At 46.0% G+C, this 25,755-nt stretch overlaps 1 protein-coding gene and 1 long non-coding RNA gene across 5 annotated transcripts in view; one reads left to right on the top strand and one right to left on the bottom strand.

The window, feature by feature from the left end:
- The window catches only part of SLC16A10 (solute carrier family 16 member 10), a 141,404-nt gene that overhangs the window by 98,809 nt on the left and 16,840 nt on the right, over positions 1–25,755 (top strand). For 2 of the 3 annotated variants that reach the window (XR_007923205.3, XM_002714902.6), the window contains exon 4: positions 22,341–22,481. Coding sequence is in view for 1 of the 3 variants with exons in the window: in XM_002714902.6 (XP_002714948.1) it covers positions 22,341–22,481 (141 nt within the window). In the remaining 2 variants the exon portion in view is untranslated. Of the gene's footprint in view, positions 1–9,096; positions 9,129–22,340; positions 22,482–25,755 lie in introns of all 3 variants that reach the window. The other variant, XR_016234549.1, reaches the window with a different exon arrangement.
- Positions 232–16,992, bottom strand: LOC149126521 (uncharacterized). 2 transcript variants are annotated; one of them, XR_016234550.1, is made up of 2 exons: positions 15,260–16,992; positions 232–718 (listed from the first exon to the last, which is right to left on the bottom strand). It is a non-coding gene; the product is annotated as an uncharacterized LOC149126521 (long non-coding RNA). The 2 variants fall into 2 exon arrangements; XR_016234551.1 differs by lacking the exon at positions 232–718 and adding an exon at positions 9,957–12,347.

Below are 25,755 nucleotides of genomic sequence, written 5' to 3'. Positions count from 1 at the left end.
GTAGGAACTCAAACCTGGCAGTCCAGTATGGAATGTAGGCATCTTAAGCAACAACTTAACTGCTACACCAAACGCCTGCCCCTGGTTACTCATTAGATTGTATGTGATGATCTGAGATGGACCATGCATACTCACTCCGAAAGCGAGGTTTGATGTTTTATCTTTTGGTAATTGACTTTAAAAAAAAAAGTTTATGGTCAGGTTGGAGAAATCTGACAGGCTGGAGGGAGAGGGCAAGAGAGGGTGAAAGGAGAGAGATCAAGAGAGCACGTGTGTGGGAAACAGGTCCTGTGTCATTCAGTAGGGAAATTGGAGCAATGAATCCCATTAGGGTAGGGGTGGAGCTGACGCTTGTGGTTGGGCCGTTTGCTCACCTGACATCTAGTGAGCAGGCTGGGCTTAGGACTGGAGCTTACTGTGCAAGATGGCACCACAGATAAGATGGCACCACTTTACTAACATTTTTCCCTTTTGTTTTTTATAAAGGAAGTATTGTGTGGAATTACATCAAACCCAAAAGTCTAGGAGGGGTGGAGGGATGGTGACCCGTCTTTTAGAGCTGACATGGGGCAACCAGTTACTCTCTGCTGGCACGGGTTGATGTCTCAAGCCGCAATCTCCTGGGTGGGGAGCCACGTATATATCCCTGTAGCAGCATTTGGTCCACCGACTGGTTGGTGAAGGCTCTGGTTCCTTCCATTATCACCTCCTGTAAACACTTAAACAGACAAGATAGTATAAAATCCAGGGTGAGAATAGCAGCCAGTGGTCCTAGGAGTGGCATTAACCAAGTGATAAGAGGATTTCCTAGAGGAGAGGAAATGAGGGGGTCTCTTGACCCTAGTGAAGACTGTATGATGGATGTGGTTTTACCTGGCCTGGTTGGTTAACATGTTAACAACACTGGTAAGGTCTTTCTGTCTGTAGTACCACACCTATTAGGTGATATGGCTTTGGAGACCTCAGATGGCATCAGCTGAGGTCTTAATGGACATAGTGACCTCCTCTTGTAACTATTGGAGTTGTTTTTGGAGTTGGTTGAGATAATGTTGTGGCCTAAAGCTGTTCCTGAGATCACTACTGAGGAGAGGGATCCCAATCAAAACTGGGAGAAAGGCCATGTGTCTCTTGCAGGTGGAGGGGTTTGTCTATAGAAAAAATTCTGAATAACCAAACGTTAAGTGATGGGGAGAGGACCACCAATACACACTGATCAGGAGAAGAGTGATTGATGTAAGAGTAGAGGGTATGGGCCGGCGCTGCGGCTCAATAGGCTAATCCTCTGCCTGTGGTGCTGGCACTCTGGGTTCTAGTTCTGGTTGGGACGCCGGATTCTGTCCCGGTTGCTGCTCTTCCAGTCCAGCTCTCTGCTGTGGCCCGGGAGTGCAGTGGAGGATGGCCCAAGTGCTTGGGCGCTGCACCCGCATGGGAGACCAGGAGGAAGCACCTGGTTCCTGGCTTCGGATCAGCACGGTGTGCCGGCCACAGTGCTCCGACTGTAACAGCCATTGGAGGGTGAACCAGCGGTAAAGGAAGACCTTTCTCTCTGTCTCTCTCTCTCTCACTGTCCACTCTGCCTGTCAAAAAAAAAAAAAAAAAAAAAGAGTAGAGGGTATAATTACAAATGAATGAGGCCCTAAGTGGGCTAGACAGGGTCTAGAACAAAGGACAGAGTCATTATTAAAGACCTAAGAAAGGTGCTGTTTAAACCACGAGCAAGTTTTCCCTTTGATAGGCAAATACAAAGTGACAGAAGGGGCTTGATAATAATCAGGTGGGCTTTAAGGCCTTGCCAGTTATAAAGCCCAGACCTGTCTGTCTCTTCACATGGGGCAAGTCATGTGAAGAGTAATTGACTTTTTATAATGAAGATGCCTCCTGGAAGTGACTTTTCTTTTAGGCCCATCCACTTAGAATCTCCATTGTAAGGGGACACATCTTAGAGATCAGTCCAGGTGAGGCCTGTATTTCTGAACAGCCATTCCCGGGAGCAGCTGCTCAGCTTTTATGACTCACTCTTTGTGCTGCAAGTTTAGTTTTCTAGGTTCACTTTTTGGTTCTTCCTTGTCCCCCTTTCCTTGGCTTCCAGGACATAGCACTCTTGGCTCCTTCTGTTTCTTTGTTGTAGCTCTTTTTTCTTGCTGACCTCCAAGGGTCAGACTGTCTTACGGCTTGCCCTGTCATCTTTGGCTTCATGCAGTCCACTGCTGGTTTCATCTCATCTCCAAGTTCAAACATCATATGTATGCCTATGACTCCAAGTGTGTATTTCTAGCCCAGACCTTTTTCCTGACTTGCCAGAATTGTGATAAATCCAAGCACCTCACCTACTGAATAGCTCTGCTTGGATGACTGACAGGTGTTTTAAATTTAATGCAGGCGGTGCTGAAGTCCTGATCTTACCTCGTAGGACTTGGTGTGGTCTCAGCCCTTCATATCCCCAGATATGGTTGTTCCATCCCTCTAGTTCAGCATGCCCCAGACCTCAGCCTCATCCTCAGCACCTTTTTCTTTCTTGCTCTTTTTTTTTTTCTTTTTCTAGATTTAGTTAGAGGGAGAGACAGAGAGATCTCCCATCTGCTGGTTCACTCCCCAGATGGCTGCAGTGGCTGGAGCTAGGCCAGACCAGAGCCTGGAACTTCTGCTGGGTCTCCTACGTGGATACAGCGGCCCAAGTACATGGGCCATGCTCTGCTGCTTTTCCAAGCACATCAGCAGGGAGCTGAAATGGAAGTGGAGCAGCCGGGACTCAAACCAGTGTCCCTATGGGATGCGGACACTGCGGCAGTGACCTGCTATGCCCCAGTGTGGGCCCCAGTTCCTCTTTCTTGCAAAGCATACTCCTGGTCCAGTTAGTAAACCCTGGTGGCCATCCTTTCAGAACATATTCTGGGCCTGACCACCTGCCCCATCCTCACTACTGACACCTTAACCCAGCCTCCGCCCTGAACCCGGACCACGGCCAGAGCCTCCTAACCCACCTCCCTGCTTCCTCCTGCCCTTTGACACTGCTCTCCTCACAGAAACAAAAGTCTCTGCTCAGAATCCTTCCATGGCTCCCAGTGTCCTTCCAGCAGCCCCTCCCACCTCTGATCTCTGCTCTCCCTGTGCCCTGACCCCACTCAGCTCCTGCCATTGACCTTCTAAAATTTAAGTTAAAACATGCAATATCAAGTGATAGTTGACAGTTTGTCTAAATTTTCTTCACCCCATTTTCCTTTTTTGCTTATTTTTTATATTGACTCATAATTATACATATTTATGGGGTACAATGTGATATTTGGATACATGTATACACTGTGTAATGTCAAATTACAGAAATTAGCATATCTCTCCCTCAAACATTTGCCATTTCTTTGTGGTGAGAACTTCACAAATCCTCTCTTCTAGCTATTTTGAAATAACACACTGGCCAGCGCCATGGCTCACTAGGCTAATCCTCTGCCTGCGGCGCTGGCACTCCAGGTTCTAGTCCCAGTTGGAGTACTGGTTCTGCCTGGTTGCTGCTCTTCCAGTCCAGCTCTCTGCTGTGGCCCAGGAAGGCAGTGGAGGCTGGCCCAAGTGCTTGGGCCCTGCAACCACATGGAAGACCAGGAGGAAGCACCTGGTTCCTGGCTTCGGATTGGCGCAGCATGCTGGTGTAGTGGCCATTTTGGGGGTGAACCAACGGAGGGAAGACCTTTTTTCTGTCTCTCTCTCACTGTCTAACTCTGCCTATCAAATAATAATAATAATAACACAGCACACTATTTTGAAATATCCTAACTGTGCAGTGCAACACCAGCAGCTGTTCCACCTATGTACCTGTAGCTATCCATTCTTTATTTTTAAAATTTTGCTTGTTTGTTGCAGGGCAGAGATAGAGAAAGAGAGAGAGTGCTCCCATCCACTGATGTATTCCCCAAATGTCCAGAAAAGCACTGGGCTGGAGGCTAAATCTGGCTTCTAGAAACTCAGTCCAGACCTCCCACGTGGATGGCAGGAACCTAGTCACTTGAGCCATCACCTGCTGCCTCTCAGAGTCCACAGTAGCAGGAAGCTAGAACTAGAAATCTGAGCCAGGAACTGAACAGAGGTACTCTGTTGTGGGCATCCTAACTCAAAAGCCTGCCCTTTGTTCGCCTTTTAATGAGGCTTACCTGACTACCTGGAAACCTAGCCCCCTTCACACTACTTTTTCATTTTAAAAAGATTTATTTATTTGAAAGGCAGAGTTACAGAAAGAGAGGTCTTCCGTCCCCTACTTCATTCCCCAGATGGCTGCCATAACCAGGGCTGGGCCAGGCCGAAGCCAAGAGCCAGGAGCCTGGAATTTCTTCCTGGTCTCCCATGTGGGTACAGGGACCCAAACACTTGGGCTATCCTCCACTACTTTCCCAGGCAAACCAGTAGGGAGCTGGATTGGAAGTGAAGCAGCAGGGACTCGAACTGAACCAGTGCCCAAATAGGATTCTGGCATCACAGGTGGCGGCTTTACCTACTATACAACACCAGCCCCTACTTTTTCTTTTTTCATAGCACTTAACACATTCGAATATATTATATAATTTACTTGTTTTTTTATGATGGTTGCTTGCTATCTCTGTGTGAGTATACACTTCTGCTAGATTGTCAATTCATGAGGGTGAGGATTTCTTTGTTTTGTTCAGTGATAGATCTCAAGCATCTAACACAGTGCCTAGCAGGTGTCTTAACCCCTAGGCTAACTGCCTGCCTCTCCCTAGCTTTGGGTGAGCACTGAACACTGGGCCAGGTCGGTCAGGTGACCGATAAATGCCTAGGAATAGCAATGATGTAACTTCTTACCAGCGTGGAGGGCTCCGTATTCACTGTAAGGGTGATGACTTGGTTTCAGTTGTGTACCTATCTTCCCCCTGTTAACTCACCCTGGACATCAGCTATTTGGATACCTCTGTTCTTTGACTATCATTGGGTCGTTTTAGTTTTTCAGTTTTAAACGTGTGTGGTTCTCTTATCAAGAAGATGACTGACCAGTTTATTGAAATCTGTTACAAACAAGTTCATGAGACTCTTTTTCAAAGAAATTCATGCTAAGATATAAGTAATTTTCAAAAGAAACTTGTATAGAAAGATCTTGTTTACCTGATGCTATGATTAAAAGATAAATCATTTGCCTGCTTCCAGGGCAGTAAGTAGGACTCCAAGTCCACTTGTAATTGAGAAGAAACAAGTTGCATTTTTAAGCTTGAAATGTAATTTTGAGGCAAACAAGTCAATAAACGGGGCATGTGATATCTCAGGAGGTGTTATCTAGCTCTGAGTAATGCAGATGTCCCCATGAGTCAGGCCTGGAATGTGCTGGTAGATCTCACCAGCCACAGAACCTGTGTTCACGTTGTTGGTCAGGGCAGGGACGCTGCTCCGAGCCCAAGCCCAGGGTGCTGAGCCTTGCAAACAGGAAGAGCAGACATCTTCTCATCTCTGTGTGATGTCCTCAGATGGAGTCGGGTGACAGTTGGCAAGCACTGATCATGTGTCTAACATTTGCAGGGAACCTCACATAACTGTCACAAGGATGAGTGTAGCAACAGTGTAATAAATAACACTTTTTGAGCTAAAGAAACCATTCTGTGAATGTATGCTGTTTCAGAGTCATTCATGAGTTATGCTTAGGGCTGGGATTTGGACGCAGGATCTAAGTCCCATGTTCTTTTTATGAAGGACTCTGCTGTTCTTGCATCATGTTACCCAAGATGGGATGCTATCATTTTCACCCATGTTGGGTCTGGACCAAAGATTACTTTGCCTTGCACATTTTTCTGTTCTCTCAGAAATGAGTACAAAGGCCATGTTGAGCTGTCCCAGAACTCAGAGCCTTTGTTCTGCTGTAGTGGGAATAAGAGGATTTCATGCAGCCTTATTTCCAGCTGCTCCCTGTCTCCTTTTTTGATCTCTAGTTCATTGTAAATATGAGAAAATTGAGGCCATACAAACCCCCGATAAGCAGAACATGGGCCAGATATGACTTCTTTTTTTTTTTTATACAATAAAGATTATGTACAACAGAGCAGAAATGGACACATGTACAAATTTTACAGCAGCGTTTGTCCTATCATTTGGTTAACGTAAATGCTGTTATTGGAACATGGGGAAAGTCAGCTGCCTGAGTGTTAGCGTCACTATGGGAGGCCCCTGGTGGATCATTAGTTGCTTGAGAGAGTGCCCTAAAGAGTTTGTGTGTTGGGAAACTGTACCTTCCCTCTTGTGAATGTATACATTTCACCAGGGATTCGTTGTGTTTTGAAGGATCTCACATTTTATTTGATAAAATATTTGAGATCTTCCAAATTTTAAATGTGAAGGGTCATTGGCTATTGCCAGACATTTGCCAGGTGGCTCTGGTGTCTAATCCATCCCGCAGACACTTGTGCCGGCTTGTGCCTACTGCAGCTTTCTCTGGCATTTGTGCAAAAGCTCTCATCACTTACTGTGAGGCTTCCAGAGTGTAAGGGGCAAGGGGCCATGTTACATACCTGCACCGTTAGGCAGACTTCAGCACCCAGGGAAAGTTCAAGGGTCATGCACATCTCAATGTGGTGGCCCCTGCTGCTCATGTTGTCACCCCTGCCCTGTTCCAGATCCCTGTGGTATCCTGTATCCATCTAGCTCGCTTGTAATCAGAGGGTTAACGCCCTCATGACAGATTGGAAAAAGGCTGAGTATGGAGGAGCCCAACCACTGGCCTCCATGCTAAGTGGACCAGGTTCTTTCTTGGATTAGCATTGCAAGGATAACAGCAGCATGGTGGTTGCCGGGCACAGTTTAACATTCTGCTTGCCCAGTCCTCAAAGCTATGCAGGGGGTTGCCTTAAACCACAAACTGCTTTTATTAGACAAATGTAACACATAGATTTTCCATGTTTTTATTTAATGCTTGGCTTCCAAGAAGTTCCCACAAACATCGTCGCTCCCTGGGGTCTTGGGGCAACCCTGTGAGATGGGCATCAGCAGTGCTTCCCTGTAGGCTAGGAATGGTGATGGCTTGCTCTGGGTTGCAAGACCAGTACATGGCACAGCCAAGGCCCAAGCCTGGGTTTTTTTCAAGGTGTGACTTTTAAAGAAACTATCCAAAAATGTGCCAAAAAGTTTAACAGTAAGTTTGGAGCTGTGACAGATTGCACCGATCACTTCACTGTATTCCGCCCCCATTCCAAGACATTTAAAGGAACTAAAGCATAGAAAGTTAAGTCGCTTGCCAGAAGTCACATTTACAAAAGCAGCAGAGCCAGGTATAACATCCAAGAATACCCACGCAAAATAAATGGAGGCTTATTGTAACCTAAATTGTAAATGTAGACAAAATGAAGCAATGAAATTGTTTTCTTAGCCAAGCCTGGTCACCCTCATCTCCAGGAGGTTGTTTTGCCATTCTGGCATAGTCCAGTTCTCCCAGAGGTGCCAGTGGCGGTTGCACTGGCCTTGTGGTCTGTCTTTTGTGGATATATTTGGAGCTCATGGTCAAAGTGGTTGTGTGGCAGAGTTGAGCTGATTAGGCGAGGTGTGCAGTGGCATCCTGCAGACTGCAGGGCCATGCATCCTGGGCCAGGCCGCTGAAGCTGTGGGTCCTGTCTGCCCCCTCATTGTGAGGCTCTGCCAGCCGCCAAGCCATGGGGCCCATTGCATGGCCCCAGCCCTGTTGGCGGTGGCTGTGGAGTTCTGGAAATGTTTTCTGTTGACTTCATGTGCAGTTGTATAATTGAAGTTGCCCTAGCCCAGTCTTCTTGGCACTACAGCCAGGTGAGAAGAGCTGAACTTAAAATTTTGTGACCTCAAAGCTTAAATATTAGGAGTTAAAGATTTCACTTACTCACCCTTTGCCTTTTTCTTTTTCTCCTTTGTATTCTTGTTTTCAGTTTATTATTCTGTTTATCTTCATGTTGATTGTTACTTTGACATTTATTAACTGTGCACCGTGTTTTAACAGTTTGCAGAATTAAAAAGTAATCAGGTTGTTTTTCCATCCACATTTCCTAATTCCTGTAATTTTTGTTTTCCTAGTTTTCATTCAAAAATAGGCCTGTAAGATACGTTTGCCACAAAGATACTTCTTTGTGTAATTTATCAATCTAAGTATCAGACTTTACCCAACTGGGATTCACTGTGTGGTGCGAATCCGTTGAACTCCTATAACCTCTGCATACATTTCTTTAAGTTTTTGCTATTATGTGGGCTGGAAATGTTTCACTTTATGAGAACTAACCAAAGAATATGAGAATGTTGGCCTTACATGTATATTTTCTGATTCAGTATGCACAGTAGTAGCCTTTCGTGAGGAAACAGCACCAGTACAGATTCCCCTGCTAATTGACAAGAACCCTTCGGCTCAGAGAGGACTCACTGGGCAAGAGTGCCGGCAGAATTGACTTAGACAAAGTTATGTCATTCCGTGACCACTGTTGTTCAAGCGTTAGTTTCTCTGACAGATCCTGCCTGAGCACCTGTGGTGTGCTTCCAGCATTCCAGGTGTGGGGAGGCAGTGGGGAAAAGAGATGTCATTTCTCCCACAGAGTTCAAGAAACAGTGTGTGTGTGTATGTGTATATATGTATATAAGGCAGTTTTCAAACGTGAGCTTTTCTTTGAAGCCAACAAAATGAGCTGGGCGGTGATGATGCATGCGAGTTCAGCACGGGCACTCAGGGCAGCCTTGTTGCAGAGGAGAGGGCCAGTGTGGTCTGTGGGCGAAGTGGGTGATTAGGCGCTGAGATAACAGCTTCCTGTTGCCCTCTGAAGCCTCTAAAAGAATTTCTGCAGCCTATATCTTTAAGAGCAGTCAGCAGTTGAACGTTTTTAATCCGACTTATTTTTATCTGATATATTATATTAAAGTCTGCAAGTTGAAAATGAAAACTTCATGTATACTTTGCTGTAGGACCCAGGCGTTGTTTTTTCATATACTTTGTTAATTACTGATGTCTACTAATAATACACTGTGTCAGTTCTTGGATGGTGCTATCAAGTGAATGCTTAGACATCCTCTCTTTATTTTGTCCCCACGTTTTTCAGGTTTTTTCAATGGTATCTGTGCTTTTCTTGCTTTCCTAGCTTTTCTAACCTTGCATTTATTTCCCTTCAGATCTCAACATCTGCCGCAATTTGACTGTTCAGGTTAGTGAAAATTTGCCCATTTACCAGTTTTGTGCCTTAGGCAGTATTCACCAGCATTCTCCTGCTTGAGATGAATAAGGATTTTTACTTCTCTGGCCACTTGTGACTCATTAATGGCAAAGTTAAATATTTACAGAACACTCTCATCAAAACAAGTGGTTTTTTTTTTTAAAGACTGTTTTAAAAACTATGTAAGACAAGAGAGCTTAGAACTTGATAGAAAGAGAAGACATAGTTAATACATGAGAAATCTAGAAAACTGATCATTTACAAATCAGCAAACCAAAGCAGAGCTGTTGCTTTTAGAAAGGGACAGCAAGCCATGTGTTCCAAATTACAGGTATGTAGTTAGCTAAAAATCAGTATTTATAGATAATTCAGCAGTTGTTTTTAGAAGTGATGCATGAAAATTTTCTCAGGCATGAATATTATCCCTAGAATGTATGCCCCAAACCTCTGAAAAATTTAAAATTGGTAGGGGAGAAAGAAATCCACTAACATTTAAAAATATCTCATTTTAGCTACAGTGAAGCAGCAGCAATGATGTATTTTTGTCAGTCTCTTTTACTGTATAATGTATCCAATGTAAGTATGGGAAAGGCTGGTGAAAACTGTGGACTTATCTACCAAATACACTGGGAAGCTGTGTGTGGGAAAGGGGTGGGCATCTCATGAAATGCTAAGGAAGCAGGTAAGGTGAGGTTAGCCTGGGTAGGGCTAGGACAGTCTCCTTTTTGTTGCGCCAGCCCCGGCACCTAGCATGTGCTTGGCTGTCTTTTGAGATTTATTTACGTAATTGAAAGAGAGTGACAGAGAGAGAGAGAGAGAGAGAGAGAGAGAGAAATATTCCATCTGCTGGTTCACTCTCCAAATGGCTATAACAGCCAGGGCTGGGCAAGACCAAAGCCGGGAGCCCAGCACTCCGTCTGAATCTCCTGCATGGCTGCCAGGGTTCCAAGTACTTGGGCCATCTGCTGCTGCTTTCCAGGCATATTAGCAGAAAGTTGGATTGGAACTGGAGCAGCTGGGACTCAAACCTGTGCTTCCATGTGGCAGCTTAACCCATTGCACCTCAGCGCCAGCCCCTGTACCTGGCTCTCAGTCTGCACTCTTGGACAATTGCAGGTTGAGTTGCTGAAGTACAAGGTCTGCTAGTTCTTCCCTCATGCTAGTAGCACTTTGTGTTCTTCAAATTCTTTTTTCTTTGCTCTTCAACATATGTCTCCTGAAGGTGGAAATGTTTTCTCTCCATCTCACAAGGGAAGGAGTTGTTAAGAGACTTTTCTTGGGTCATGTACACAGTTAATGACAGGCTGAGGTCTAAAAGTTTAAAAATCAAAATAAAAGTGATCTTACACTCATTTAGATTGGCTTGGAAGTGGCCGGCAGGAGGGCCGTAGTCCTTCTGAGATGAGCTTTTTCCCCTAAGCCTAGTGCTCCCAGCTGCTTCCACAGGACTGACATGCCTGCAGGTGGCCCATGGGCTACAGAGCCCACACCCTTCTTGACCCACATACACAGCTGTCGAATTTTAAATGCTGATGGATATTGATGATTGGATTTCTGAAGCATTATTGTGTTATCAACAAAAATCAAGTATCACAGTTATCTCTAGTCGTGGGAACCCATGGTTTTCCTCTCCGTGTTCCATGTTCCTTGGGAGCTGCCTCAGTTTTCATGGCTCTTGACCTTGTCTTCTCAGCTTTTCCACAGAGGAAAGTTCCCAGCTTCCTGTTGGTAGTTTGGGCATCCAGTGCCCTTCTCTGTCAGGTGTCTCCTTGCTTTAGCTCTTCAGCCCTGAAGGCCCAGTCTGAATTTTGGGATGGGAGTTGCCTGATGATGCCCTTCCCCCTGTTCCCTGTGAAGTGCTTAGTTTCTACCTCTGCATCACTGTCGCCTTCATAGCATCCACGTAAGGCCCTAGCACAGTGTGTCCCTTTCTCTCCTGAAATAAAAATCCCTAGATAACATTACCTGCCTCTACGCATCATATTGTTTTTAAATCAATGATATCCCACCTGTAACATAAAGGAGAAATAAAAGAAAATGCTTTAGATATGTACTACAACATGGAACATTGAGAGCATCATGCTAAGTGGAAGAAGCCAGACACAAAAGGAGAAATATGATTCCACTAAGCAAGTGGAGTCAAGTTCATAGAGACAGAAAGTAGAATGGTGATTTCCAGGGCGGGGGATTGAGAAGATAAGGAATTAGTGTTTGATGGAGCTCTGTTTTAGGAAAAGGAAAAAATCCTGGAGATGGTGGTGATGGTAGTAGAACAATGTGAATGTACTTAATACCTTAAGTCACTGAAAAATGGTTAAAATGGTGAGTTTTATGTGATGAACTTTTTTGGAGAATGCTTGTAAAAGGAAAATGCATATTATGAAAACACTATGCATGGATTTCAAAATGTTTTTATCTTTTAATTCCATTTTTCCATGAACTTTGTTGAAAAACTCTTGTACGTGGAAATGACAACAGTGAGAGGAAAATGTATCTAGGATTAACCCTAACAATTACTTACTTGAGAGAGAGAGACAGAGAGCTCCCATCTGCTGGCTCTCTCTCCACATGCCCGTAATCACCAGGACTGGTCTAGGCTGAACCTGGGAGCTGGAACTGAATCCAGATTTCCCATGTGGGTGGCAAGAACCCAGTTCCTCTAACCATCACTGCTGCCTCTCAGAGTGTGCATTAGTAGGAAGTTGGAGTTGGGAGCCAGAGCCAGAGCCAGGTATTGAACCCAAGCACTTTGATATGCAGCATGGGCTTTTTAACTACTAAGCTACATGTCTGCCCCACGCAATAATTACTCTTCATTCTGGTAAAAAAGAAACTGAACCTGTGGGATGATAATAGGGAGGCAGTCTGCAACTAGCTGACTCTTAGGGCTAATAGAAAGGATTCAACACTGTGTGCCTGACAAAGACTGAAGAGGAAGTATAAGTAGGAGTCTTAAGCACAGTAGCTATCCAGCCAACATCATTATCCTGATTCTTTTTTTAAAAAAAGATTTATTTATTTATTTGAAAATCAGAGTTGCACAGAGAGGGGGGGGGGGTGTCGGTCTTCCAATGGTTGACTCCCAAACTGGCTGCAACAGCCGGAGCTGGCCAATCCGAAGCCAGGAGCTTCCTCCAGGTCTCTCATGCAGTTGCAGGGGCCCAAGCATTTGGGCCATCTTCCACTGCTTTCCCAGGCCATAGCAGAGAGCTGGATTGAAAGTGGAGCAGCCGGGACTTGAACTGGCACCCATATGGGATGCCAGCACTGCAGGCAGCGGCTTTACCCGCTGTGCCACAGTGCCAGCCCCTATCCTGATTCTTAGTAAGGAGAGATTATAAGATGGTAGAGTTTTCATGGAAGGATTTTTTTTTCAATGCAGAATGAAGAGTGGAATTAAGCTGAATAAGAAGGTAATGCCTTAACTTACGCTTTTCTAAAACATCAGGTATACCTTAAGCTAAACGAATTAGAATTTCAGTCAACAGTTTACACATCTTTTATTGTTCAAGAAGACATAGAACTAGTTTTAAGAATTTATAAAATATCTGGCTTATTAACATTATTGCCAGGATCATTAATTAAGCAAAGTTAGCGTTACCCCACATTCTAGTGTTTTAAGTAATACTTTCTGAATTTACCCCTTCCTATTTTAAAGTGAAGCCTATTTTAAACGTCTAAAATTTAAGCTTACTTAAATTAGCCTTTTATTGAGTGCATTTGTTACCTTTTGACTAGTTTTCCAAAATCCAACTATTGGTTATAGATTCCATACCCACAAATACCTGTCTGCATGTATATGTAGCTTATAGGTGACTCGGGAGTAACTTTAAAGAGCATGTGCCTCCCTGGGTTTTACTAAGGGTAGAACATGAAAACCTATGATGCCTCGCCAGAGCCTGGGTCACATAGACAGGAGCTTGCTTCTGTGGACCCTTTGCAGCCAGTGCGTGCCTTCAGTGTGCTCTGTGGAAGTACTGAGGTCACTGGTCTTGCAGGCAGGCTGTGGACTGGTGGAGCCCTCCAGTGCCGTCATGCTGACAGCCCACAGGCAGTGCAGGGTGTTTTTGTTTTTTAAAAAATCTATTTATTTATTTTAAAGGCAGAGAGAGGTCTTTCATCTGCTGATTCACACTCCAAATGGCCGCAACAGTTGGAGGTGAGCCAGGAGCTTCCTCTGTGGGTGCAGAGGCCCAAAGATTTGGGCCATTTTCTCCTGCTTTCCCAGGCCATGGCAGAGAGCTGAATCGGAAGTGAAGCAGCCAGGTCTCAAACTGGAGCTCCCATGTGGGTGCAGAGGCCCAAAGATTTGGGCCATTTTCTCCTGCTTTCCCAGGCCATGGCAGAGAGCTGAATCGGAAGTGAAGCAGCCAGGTCTCAAACTGGTGCCCATATGGGATGCCGGCACTGCAGGTAGTGGCTTTACCTGCTAAGCCACAGCACCAGCCCCAAATGGGCAGGGTCTTAATGCACCATACTGGTGTCCATGCGGCCTAGCCAGGAACCAAGGATCTGAAAGAGCAGTAAATCTGGTGTGCTAAGAATGAGACTCAAAGAAAAAACTTTTCAGAATCAAATTTGGACTTGGGTGGAATACCTTTCATTGTTCATGAAGGAACAACAACTTTTGATAAGTTGTGAAATATCTGGCACAGAAATTAGCATCAGGATAACTAATTTCAAATTCCCTGAAAAGCCTAGTGGTTTATTTTTATTAAGATGAAATCTTCCTTAAACTTCTCATATTCAAGGTTTTTTAAAGTGGCATCTAAATCCCTATCAGTTGTGGTTGATAATTTCTCTAGAAATTTTTTTTATTTATTTCCAAAAAAACAGGGAAACATAACAGGCTTTGCCAGAATTTTTAGAGTGAGAAAATTGGGTTTTTCAAAACTAGACCAACTTCCTTAAACCATCAGCCATGTCTCTCTCCTGAGCTCCTCTGCTGCGCCTTGATGGCTGTGAAATACTCCCCGTTCCGGGGACACTTCTTTTTTCCTCAGCCCTGACTCACTCGGTCTCAACAGTGCCTTGTGTGATTCGACACCATGGAGACCCATCTTAATGAAATCAAAGTCTGACTTTAAAAAACAGACAGAACCAACTACCTGAGCCTGCCAGCGTCCTGTCAGGCCAAAGGTCTGCTCTCCAGCTGGGCAGCTGTTGAAGACACGGCAGGTACCTGCGCCACAACAGAAAGATGTGGAAGCAGACATGGATGGGCCTCTGCAGGCAAAGGGCAGCCTTCCTTTCAGGTGTGGCTCACAGGCGTGTTCGTCCCAGTGCACAGTTGATCGCATTGAGCGAGCAAAAGTGACATTTGGGGCCTGATCTAATCCTGAACATCTATTTGTGGCTGGAAAGTCTTATTTCATACACACACACACACACACACACACACCCATTAAGGGCTTAATTTTAATGTGCACAGATCTATGGGTTAGTTTTCTTCCACCTTTAATCAATTCACTTTGCTAGCCTGTGTACAGTGCTCACGCAAAACCTCATAAGGAATGCCCTACTTGTTTTAAGTGACTTCCTTTTCTTCACAAAAACAGAAATAGAGGAAACAGTTGGTTTTTTGAAAAACAATTAAAACTCGTTTTCCATTCAGAAGATTTCTGTTCATTCTACTTTGAAATCAAAGGGTAGTGTAAAGTTTTCATTTGCAACAAATTTCCAGATTATCCATTAACCTCTCTAACAGGCTTTTCACTCCCTTACAAATATACATGTCTCTTTAAAGGGGCCAAGCTCTTTTCTCTGAGTTTACATTTTAAAGAGTGTAATGGAGCAGAATGGTGTTTGAGAGGTACAGACTAGCTTTTGAAATATTGGATGGGTGTATTCTTAGGAGTCATTCCAAAGTGAATGTAACCGAGAAACGCTACTCCGGACTGCTGCTTGGCTGGAGGGTAGGTGGAAGTGCTCCGAACTGAGGATTTCTAAAAACTGGGAAGTAGAAAGCTTCGAGTCAACTGGATTTCCACAGCCACTGAAAATACTCCACGACATTTCTTCCTGCAGGTTTGGAAGTGCCAGGCAAGCTTTAAAGATACCCATTGCCCCCTCCCCCACAAGAGCTGACTCTCCTAGAAGCAAAAATGAGTGCACAGGCCTACCTGTCGTCCAGCCCACTTTCCAGTGTATGAGAGGAGGAGGGGCAGGCAGCCAGGGAACCAGCGGCGTCCCAGACAAGGAGAGATGGTGACTGCGTAGCTGAACTGCTCGAATCTGTCAGAGGGCTTGGTTAACTGCAGCCACGGCTCATGCTAGTGCTTGTGTTCCCTTGCTCAGGTCTGTGAAGACAGCTGTCAGTCTTTCACTGCCGTGCTCCGCAGCGCTCGGTCGGGTGCGTTTGTGCCCTGCTTTCCTGGCCTGCCGCACGTTGCCTTTGTTGTTAGCACTTTGTACTGAGTCCATCGGCTGTCGCGTGCAGGCTGCTGTCAGAGGTGAAGTTATTTATAAGAGTGTCCAGTAGTTCCCTTTCTTTTTACCCACTGTGCCTCCAAGTCATGCAGCCAAGCACGTATACACTAACAGTCTAATTATTGGTGTAATAAATGCTACACGCGCTATGTAAAAGACATTGAGGGAAAGAATACTCATGCCCTCCAGGGAGGCATGGGGGTGGAGTAACAAGGCTGCTGGCGGTCGCCATGTGGTCGGATCACAGTCTTTAATTAGAGAAGTACATGGGTCGCGTTTGGGCCTTCCTGACAGGTGGCCCCCTGGCTTTGCAGATGTGTTCCACCCTTAGGCTTGAGGGGCTTCTGTGAATGAACTGATCTGGGGCTCCGTTTAATCAGGCCCCCTTCCGTTGTGAACCGTCTGGCAAGGAGAGGCCTGGGCATCTAAAGCGCTATCATCAGCTTCACTGGGACTGGTTTTGTACCATGGCCACCTCCTTTCCCGTCCTTCATGGCTGTTTCTCAGAGAGCCAGAGGACTCTGCCTGCATTCTCAGTGGTAGAATAGTATCAGATGTCCCTGAGGGTCTTGCATCCTGGTTCCCCTGCAGGGGAGCAGCGGACAAGAGAGAAGTCAGGGCCGAGACCATTCCAGTGAGATGATTGCTCTCTTAGGCTGTTGTTCCTGACCTCATAGAAATGAGCTCTGGCCCTGGCTTTAGTGAGGGGACAGGAACTTGCCTTCCATGGGCTGGCAGAAATCTGTCATCCATAGAGAGGCTCATGGCCATTTGCTTGAATTGGAGATGGCTAGAGGAAGGGGGAAATGGCAAACTACTTTGTTTTTTTTTTTTTTAAGTAATAATTACCAATAAATATGGAATAAGAAGATATTTTAGGATATGAGTTCTTAGTTATCTTTGGATTAAAAAATTAAGTAGCATTTCGCACAATTTAAACATTTTTCTGTGGTCAGAGAAAGCTGTTACTTGCATGATGGAAAAATCTTTCAGGAGCAGATGGTTGAGATGTCAGTCAGCAAGGCCTTGCTAATCTGCAAGTGTTCAACCCTGGGTTAAACAAATGTCTGAGGTCATAAAAGACTAATTCTTGGCCGGTGCTGTGGCTCACTAGGCTAATCCTCCGCCTTGCGGCGCCGGCACACTGGGTTCTAGTCCCGGTTAGGGCGCCAGATTCTGTCCCAGTTGCCCCTCTTCCAGGCCAGCTCTCTGCTGTGGCCCGGGAGTGCAGTGGAGGATGGCCCAAGTGCTTGGGCCCTGCACCCGCATGGGAGACCAGGAGAAGCACCTGGCTCCTGCCATCAGATCAGCGTGGTGTGCCGGCCACGGCGGCCGTTGGAGAGTGAACCAACGGCAAAAGGAAGACCTTTCTCTCTGTCTCTGTCTCTCTCACTGTCCACTCTGCCTGTCAAAAAAAAAAAAAAAAAAAAAAAAAAAAAAAAAAAAGACTAATTCTTGCCCTTACAAAGTCTAACATAAAATTATTGCTCTACAAAATATTCTCCATTCCCTGTGTAGATAGTGGCCTCTAGTCTAAGCTTTGTATTGGTTTAAGAAATGTTAGAAATGAAAGCATTTTCAACATTTGCATGTCTCTGCTCATGCAACTCTTTATGAGGTATGTCAGTTTTGCCCAATATCATGCTTTCTCCTAAATGCATGCCAGTCTCCAGAGGACAAGAAATAGGCAGGAATTCAGAAAACAGTAGCATTTGTGGGAGAGCAGGTGGCAGGAGGAATGTGCCAGGCCATGGGGGTGCTACTGCCTCAATGAGGAAGGATCTGTGGGACCCAGGGGTTCAGCACCCACAAAATCTGCTCTCCTTTTCCCCAGGTTCCCTCCCTTACTGACCATAGCAAGTTTTAGTTTGTGGATTTTGGTGGGGGGGTGGGTAGGGAAGGGATATCAGAAGCAGAGTTTCCTATTGTATTTAAAAAAGGACAGCAAGTAACAAAATGCAATGAAGTAATGCTCCTTATAGTTGACAAACAGTTTTTACTTAAACAGATTTTGAATTTACCCTATTTACTCTTTCAAAAGACCCCAAACATTTTACATTGTTATCCTTTTAAAAATTACAAGAGTGGGCATTTGATGTAACAGTTAAGCTGCCACTTGGGATGCCTGCATCTCACATGGGAGTGCCTGGTTTGAGTCCCAGCTCAGCTCCCAATCCTAGCTCCGGGCTAATGCACCACATAGTAAATACCAAGTGATGGCTCAAGTGCTTGGGTCTCTGCCACCTGATGGGAGATGGTAATAGAGCCCATTTCTTAGATTTGGCCTGGCTGAGCCCCAGCCATGTGGGCATTTGGAAAGTAAACCAGCGGTTGGAAGATTTCTCTATCTCTTTCTCTCTCTCTGTTTTTCAAGAAATAATTTAAAGATTATAGGAGCTGGCATCATGGCGCAGAGGGTTAAGCTACCACCTGCAACATCAGCATCCCATGTGAACACCGGATTGAGTCCTGGCTGCCCCATTTCCCATCCAGCTCCCTGCTAATTCACTTGAGAAAGCAGAAGATGACCTAAGTACTTGGGCCCTGCCATCCATAAGGGGAGATCCAGAGGGTATTCCAGGAACCTGGCTTCTACAGCCCTGGCCATAGTCATTTGGGCAGTGCTCTTTCTGTAACTCTTCCTTTCAAATAAATCTTAAAAGAGAAATTACAAAGTCAAACAGGGACAAAAATAAGTCACAAATAGAGGATGGTAGCAGTTTGGCAGATAGGATAGAGCAGTCATTCACTTCTAAGAATACCTATCTCTTGTGATTACTAAAGGATATCTCTTAAAAAGTTATAGTAGATTCTTTTGGTGCCTCCCAAAGTGGATTAATGAATTAGAGTCTGGATTCTAATTCCAAATAAGGCTGAAGAATACAAATGATAATATTCTACTTGCCTTCCGACTTTGTCTAATTTCACTTGAGGGACAGTGGTAAGGGCATTGAGGACTCATGCAGTTTGGGGTCACTTTTATATTTTTAAGAATTTTTTAAAAAGATTATTTGAAAGGCAGAGTTAGAGAGAAAGGGAGAAGACACAGAGAATGAGATCTTCATCCCCTGGTTCATTTCCAAAATGGCCATAATGGTTGGGAGCCTGGAACTCCATCCAGGTCTCCCATGTGAGTGGCAGGGACCCAAGCACTTGGGCCATCTTCTGCTGCCTTCCCAGGTGCATTAGCAGGGAGCATTGGCAGTGGAGCAGCCAGGATTCGAACTGATACTCCTATGAGTTATTGGCATTACAGGCAACAACTTAACCCACTGCACCACAGCATTGGGTCCTATGACAAAAATATTTCAACATGGAATCAATATGAAGACATTATTAATGAGATGCATTGCATGCTATTCTCTCACTAGAACTTACTGAATCCCGTAAGTTTTATCTTCAGCGTGTCTCTGTCCAGACTAGCCCTATACCCAGGTTCACATCTCAGTGCTTAGCGGCCCACATGGGGTTAAGGTTTGTGCTTAAGATACAGCCAGAGTCAAAGCTGCAGTAGCACAGCAGAGGCCTGTATCTGTCAAGCTAGGAGTCTGGGCCTTACCCTGAGGCTGAGGAGGTATGAAAGAATCTTTAGCATAAAAATGACATTTTTTTTATATTGAACTTATTCTAGTGGTCTTAGAGAATATGGGTGGGAGGGGAGAGACCTAGGAGCGGGGGCTCAAGCAAGAAGCATGTCAGGAGGCTGCTGCAGTGGTCCAGGTGAGGATGGCAAGAGCCGAAAGTAAAACACCCCGGGGAACATGGACCAAAGGAAGTATACCCGAGAGACGCAGGAGGTAAAATCATCAGGCTTTGGTGGCAACTGTTGGATCCAGAATCAGGAAAAGCCTAAAAGAGGTTGGGCCAGTAGAGCAGTGCTCAGAAATGAGGGCTGGGGGCAAGGGCAGATTCTCCGGGTGGGATGAGTTCAGCATGGGGCATGTTGACTTGGAGGTGCCTTTGAAATGGGCATGTGGTTACATCTAGTTTGGCACGCAAGAGTTTACTCAAGAGAATGTGTAGAGTGAGAAGCTCACAAAGCTGGGTGGGAACGCTCGGTGCTTCAGGTGCCAAGTGGAAACTTGAGGCAGTAGCGGGAGGTTAGTTTGTCTAAGGGTAGAAGAGGGGAAGAACATCCTGGCATGTCTCAGCGATTTTAGAATGAACTAGTGCTGCTGGGCCAAATAAGATTAGGGCTGAGATCAAAGCCAGCTTAATGCAATTTGTAGACATGTTTTGTTTGGCTTCTGTAGGGCTGGGTCACATAATGTTCTAAATCTAAGTGAGGTGCCAACATTTCCACACGAAATCTGAGTTTCTAACTTCTCTTTTAAAATGAAAAGGGACAGGAGGTAGACTTGGCACCACTGGTAGTCTCACATGGTAATGGCCAACTCAATTGTATGCCTTTTCTCTCCAGTGAATTGTCCTGCCCCTTTCTGTTACTTGCCTAGAACCTCCAGACATTTGAATTTTCTACATTTTTTTAAAGATTTATTTTATTTATTTGAAAGAGTTAGAGAGACAGAGAGAGAGGTCTTCCATCCGCTGGTTCACTCCCCAGATGCTGCAACAGCTGGAGCTGTGCTGATCCAAAGCCAGGAGCCAGGAGCTTCTTCTGGGTCTCCCACACAGGTGGCAGGGACCCAAGGACTTGGGCCATCTTCCACTGCTTTCCCAGGCCATAGCAGAGAGCTGGATGGGAAGAGGAGCAGCTGGGACTAGAACCGGAGCCCATATGGGATGCAGGGGCTACAGCCCACTTGCCACAGTGCTGGCCCCTGAATTTTCTACTTTCGAGCAAGGCTCAGTAGGTGACAAAGGTACAAAGATTTGTGACAGATCATGGAGAGCTTTGGATTCTAAACTAAGGAGTATAAGACATAGATAATCAGCAACCTGTGATTAAGAGCTTGCTAAGATTAAAGCTATATTTTGGAAGATTATTCTGGACCAGTGTGAAAATAGAGAAGTTAGAATAGTTATCAGTTTTGAAAGGGACTAGAGATATGAGATAGGGTGGGGATATTCAAATGGACTTTAAAAATGCAGAATGGAAGTGCTTTAAGGAAATGTCAACCAGGAAAAACAATGCCGCCACACAGGAACCATATGGACCAGTGAACTTGGTAGGAAATTTGCCTACAGATTTCCAGAACCCAGGCTGAGGTTTGATGAAGGAGGTGGTGGTTGCCAAGGGTATTATGCAAGATGGAATAAATCATGCTTATTGTCCATCTGTGGCCTACAGGCCACTGAACTGTTCTAAGTAGAACTCCATTCTAAGCAGCTTGTAAATGGGAAGAAAAAATTATTTTATTAAAAAAAAAACAGAATTAATATCATTATTAACTATGTGCCAGGCACCATTGCAAGTTCTTTATGTAAATATTTAATTCTCACAGCCACCTTTGAAGTAGGTATTATTGCTATGAGGAGGCCTCAGAAAGTTCATGGAAAAATATAATTAAAAGGTAACGGGAGGGGGCATTTAGCCTAGTGCCCATGTCTCACATGGAAGTGCCTGGATTCCATACCTGGCTTCAGCTCCTGATTCCTGCTTTCTGCTATTGCAGAGCCAGGGAGGCAGCAGTGATGTCTGAAGTGATTGGGTTCTTGCCAGTCACACAGGAAACCCAGAATGAGTTCCTGGCTTCTGAATTTGGTCTGGCCAAGGCCTGGGTGTCATGGGTGTTTGGACGGTGAAGCACTGGATGGGAGCACTCACTGTCTCGACCTCTTAAATATATTTTCAATGCAAATTTTCCCATGAATTTTAGAAGCTCCCTCATTTTTTATTTTTACAGACACAGAAACAGACTTTAGAGGAAGAGATCCTACCCAGAGTCATGAGGTTGTTAAAGGTTGGACCCAGGACTTAAAGCTAAGCAGTCTGACTGCAGAGGCTTATTTTTTAAATCATTATGTTCCGGCGGGTGCCGCAGCTCACTAGGCTAACCCTCTGCCTGTGGCGCCAGCACACCGGGTTCTAGTCCCAGTTGGGGCGCCGGTTCTGTCCCAGTTGCTCCTCTTCCAGGCCAGCTCTCTGTTGTGGCCAGGGAGTGCAGTGGAGGATGGCCCAAGTGCTTGGGCCCTGCACCCCATGGGAGACCAGGAGGAAGCACCTGGCTCCTGGCTTCAGATCAGCGCAGCGAGCTGGCCGTAGCAGCCATTTGGGGGGCAGGGGCAGTGAACCAACGGAAGGAAGACCTTTCTCTCTCTCTCTCACTGTCTAACTCTGCCTGTCAAAAAAAAAATTATGTTCTATTCCCTTCTAATCTTTATCTGGTGCAGCGCTACAGTAGGCAGCTGCACAAGCAGAGAACCATCTGGTTTCCTCCTGCAGGTGCCAGTATGGCTCACTTCAGGGGTACCAGTTTGGTTCAGGTCCTCCTGGAGGAAATGCAGCTCCAGAGCTGACCCTGCAACTGTCATTCAGGGTGCAGATGAGTGCCGGGTCCGTGGGTGAATCTGAGAGAACCGGCTTGTATATATGCTGTGTTCCAAGTTCTCTCCCATTAGCAGAAGGCTCAGTGTTAGCTTTTAAAGTATGTACAGTTAACCCTTTATTGGAAAAAAATAAAAACACATTTAGCAGCTAAATTATGTTAGACTTGCTTCATGTTTCCTCATGAAGAGCAACCAGAGAACGGGTTGTGTAAGTATTGGAATTTGGAAAGGGCTGGGAGTCCTTAACACTGTGTAGAAACAGATGCCTTTGATGTCCAGTTTCCCCACCGTATTTAGGGTGGTTTCTGTCTCTTTGCTTGACAGGTGAACCACGTGAAGAAAAGATTTCCAGATGAAAAACATGAAGTGGTCCTCATGTGCATCGGCATCACGTCTGGAATTGGCCGGCTCCTCTTCGGCCGGATCGCAGACTACGTGCCAGGGGTGAAGAAGGTCTATCTGCAGGTACTACTTGCTCTCTGTCCGTCTCTCTCTCCTCCAGCAGAACGGCCCTGTCTCATTGCTCAGTATGTGTACTCACAAGCTTACATTCTAAAAAATGGGAGGCATTTTCATTTGGATTCCACATGTGAGACGCTGGCAGGCAGACAGCAGTCTTTTCTGTTTTGTCCAGGAACACCACCAAACCAAAATGGGTTTTGAGCATTGCTTTTTCTAAGTTTTATTTTTGGCACAGTTCTCACAGTCAGCTGCAGGTATTGCCTTTTGCAATACCTTGTGAAATTTGGGCATGTGTGTGACTTTTGAGCTGCTTCACTGTGGATGGCCTCCTGTTTCTAGGCTGTGTATAAACACTGATCCCAAGATCACCATTGATGATCAGCAGGTATTTAGTGACTCGTTCGTGCCAGACACTGCAGAGTGCAATGAAATGTGGCCTGTGCCCTCAGTTAGTAGCAATAACTGTCGTGGGGAGATGGCTAACCAGTGTGGCTGCACAGCAGAATAATGGGTGTGCTAGGTGGGCACCTGGGAGTGTGGGCACTGAGCATGTGAATCCCCAGTGAGGAGTGGAGAGCGGCAGTGAGGTGTGCAGGGAAGGGCAGGACAGGGCAGGGAAGGCTGTTCCTGGCAGAGGAGAACATGTGGGTACAGTCTGGAGGTGTGTGCTGTCTGGGAAATGGAATGTCTGAGTGGAGTAAAAGGAGAAGAACAGATGGATTGGCTTTAGACACAGGCAGGAGGCAGGTTGGGAAAGGGCCTTTATGTGCACAACAGAAGATCAGCTGTATCCTGGAAGCTCCCAGAAGCCGTTACAGAATTTCAAGCAAGGGAGGCACCTGCTGTTGTGTTTTATCAAGATCAGTGTGAGGGGTGGAATGGAGTGGAACAGGGGCCAGGACTTGAGCCAGTCACCGGAGGCTGTGTATGGAGTGGCTCTGTTTACATGACATATGCAGAAGAGCAGATCCATAGGGGCAGAAGGCACGGTGTGCTTGTCAGGCTGGGGGAGGGAGGGCCCAGGGAGTAACTTCTGGGAACAGGGTTTCTCTTTAGGGTGATGAAAATGTTCTGAAATTAGACAGTGATAATGGTTGTACAAGGGGTGAATACACTAAAAGTCACTGCAATGGACACTGCACATGGGTGAGCTTTAGAGTATATGAATTATGCCTCACTCAAAAAAGCTTTATTAAGTAAACAGGGAGGGGGTGGAGGGAGTGTGGCAAAGAGAGTAGCGCCAGTGTCCCACGTGAGTGCCAGTGTGTCTCAGCTGCTCCACTTCTGATCTCTCTCTCTCTCACACACACATCTGTAACTCTGCCTGTCAAATAAATAAATCTTGAACAAGAAAAAAAAAATGAGTGGTGGGAGCACAGGGACTGGCTGGAGACTGTTGACATAGTTTGGCCAGGAAGAACTACGGCAGAGAACCTGGGATCAGACACAGAATATGAGAGCTTGCTGGAGCCACATAAGCTGGGTCTGAAGCTGTGGCTCGATGGTTTTGCTGTCTTGTCCAGGTGAGCCATGCAGTCACTTCTGAGTAAGATGATGAAGTTCATTTCTGCTGTATTAAGTTTGGTGTCTGAAAAAAAATCTGGTTGTGTTGGGAGCCCCTAGAACAGTCTGGATAAGAGGCCCAATGGGACTCTGGCATTTGTGGGCTACGTGGTTAGAGCAGAGGATTGGGGTGTAGGAAGAAACAGTAGCATGTTCCTCAGGGAAGGAGTGGCCAGCAGTGTCAGGAGCTAGTGAGGAGGCTGAGGGTCTGGGAGAGGTTGCAGTGACAGTGCAGAGAGGACCCTCAGGGGCAGATGTGGGGCTGATGGCGGCCACAGGGTAGATGGAGACACAGACTTGATCTCAAAGTGTGGCTGTGGGAAGCAGGCAGCAACGAGCCAAAGGGGGCTTGGGATTGGGTATTAAGCCTGTCCACTTAATTTTATGGGTGAGACACATGATTTGAGCAGGGCTTTAAAAAACAGCTGAGATTTGGGCACAGGAAAATGATTGGAAGAGGCATTTATTACAGGGAACGTAATTTGCATTCATTGACTTAGAAGTAATACAGCCAGCGCTCAGCCTTTCACATGGCAGCCAGCGCATTAAGTGCCCTGCGTGCGTTACCTCACTAACCCGTGCTCTGGTAGGGAAGGTGACGCCATGCTTTCCACTTGCAGATGTGAATGTGGAGGGACAGAGGCTACTCACTGTGGGAGTGAGTACAGGTGCTACAGGTCTGGGGAGGAGTCACACAGCTCGAAGGGTGTGGAGGTCTCTGGCAGCGCGCTACTTTAAAAAATGTGTTTATTGTATGATGATCATTCTGCCCTTTATCCATACCTCACTGGATGTCCTAGTCTAACATTTAGTCTTGTTCTCAAGTGTTAAGGGATCCCTCTACTGGACATTTGTTGCATTGCAGACTTAAAGCTTTTCATTCATTCAAAAAATTTGAAGGCTTCTGGCACCTCGGACACCAGCCCAGACCCTGGCAGGAGGTGCAGGACTGATGTGGCTTCTGAGTCGCTGGAGAAAGCTGGTTGTGTTTGGGAATCCAAGAGCCAGCTAGGAGGAGCCGTGGGAGCCAGGATGGAGGGATTTTCCCTCAAGTACAGTGGGCCTCTGTTGGAGCCCGTTGGTCTGCCTTCACTGTTGAGTGGCTGTGGGTGCTGTGTGTGTGTAGGATGGATCACAGGGAGGAAGGCAACCTGCCAGAGCCGGGGAGGACAGAGATCAGCGCGGTACAGGAGGGCGGTGGCCTGACCTCGGCTCCGTGGGGGAGGGAGCCGGGGCGATTTTAGACATTCTCTGTCCTACTCCAAAACAGCTGGGAAACTTCTCCCCCTTGCAGATGGGAGGCCATTGTCACATTTTGGGGCACATTTTTATACTTTAGTGTTCCAAGTAAGTTACAAAAGAAAATATTATCTTTTCTAGCCTGTCCCCATGTTTGGTCAGCATTTACACAACAGTGAGTTAAGAGTCAGCATTGTAGGTCAGCTGCATCATTTTGGATGACCACAACCTGGCTTCTTTTAGCCCTTGTTCAATTATTCTCATCCAAACGTTGCAGTGTTTGTGGCACCCACTCGCGCTGAGTCACAGGTGCAGTGAGTGCATCCCAAAGAGGCCAGTGAAGAAGCAGGAAGTTCCTCTGTGTGTCTTCTGGCTGCCGGGAGTCGCCTATGGCTCCATGTGGCGAGCACAGCAGCGCAGGAGACAGCAGAGGCCGAGCCTGCGCAGGACACTGGACTCGCTCCCCTGACCATGC

This window comes from Oryctolagus cuniculus, chromosome 5 (genome assembly GCF_051225735.1).
Source record: "Oryctolagus cuniculus isolate XC-2025 breed Fujian yellow rabbit chromosome 5, ASM5122573v1, whole genome shotgun sequence".
In the NCBI taxonomy this organism is placed as follows: Eukaryota; Metazoa; Chordata; class Mammalia; order Lagomorpha; family Leporidae; genus Oryctolagus; species Oryctolagus cuniculus.
The sequence above is the reverse complement of the archived record's forward strand: the minus strand, read 5'-3'. Positions and strand labels throughout refer to the sequence as shown.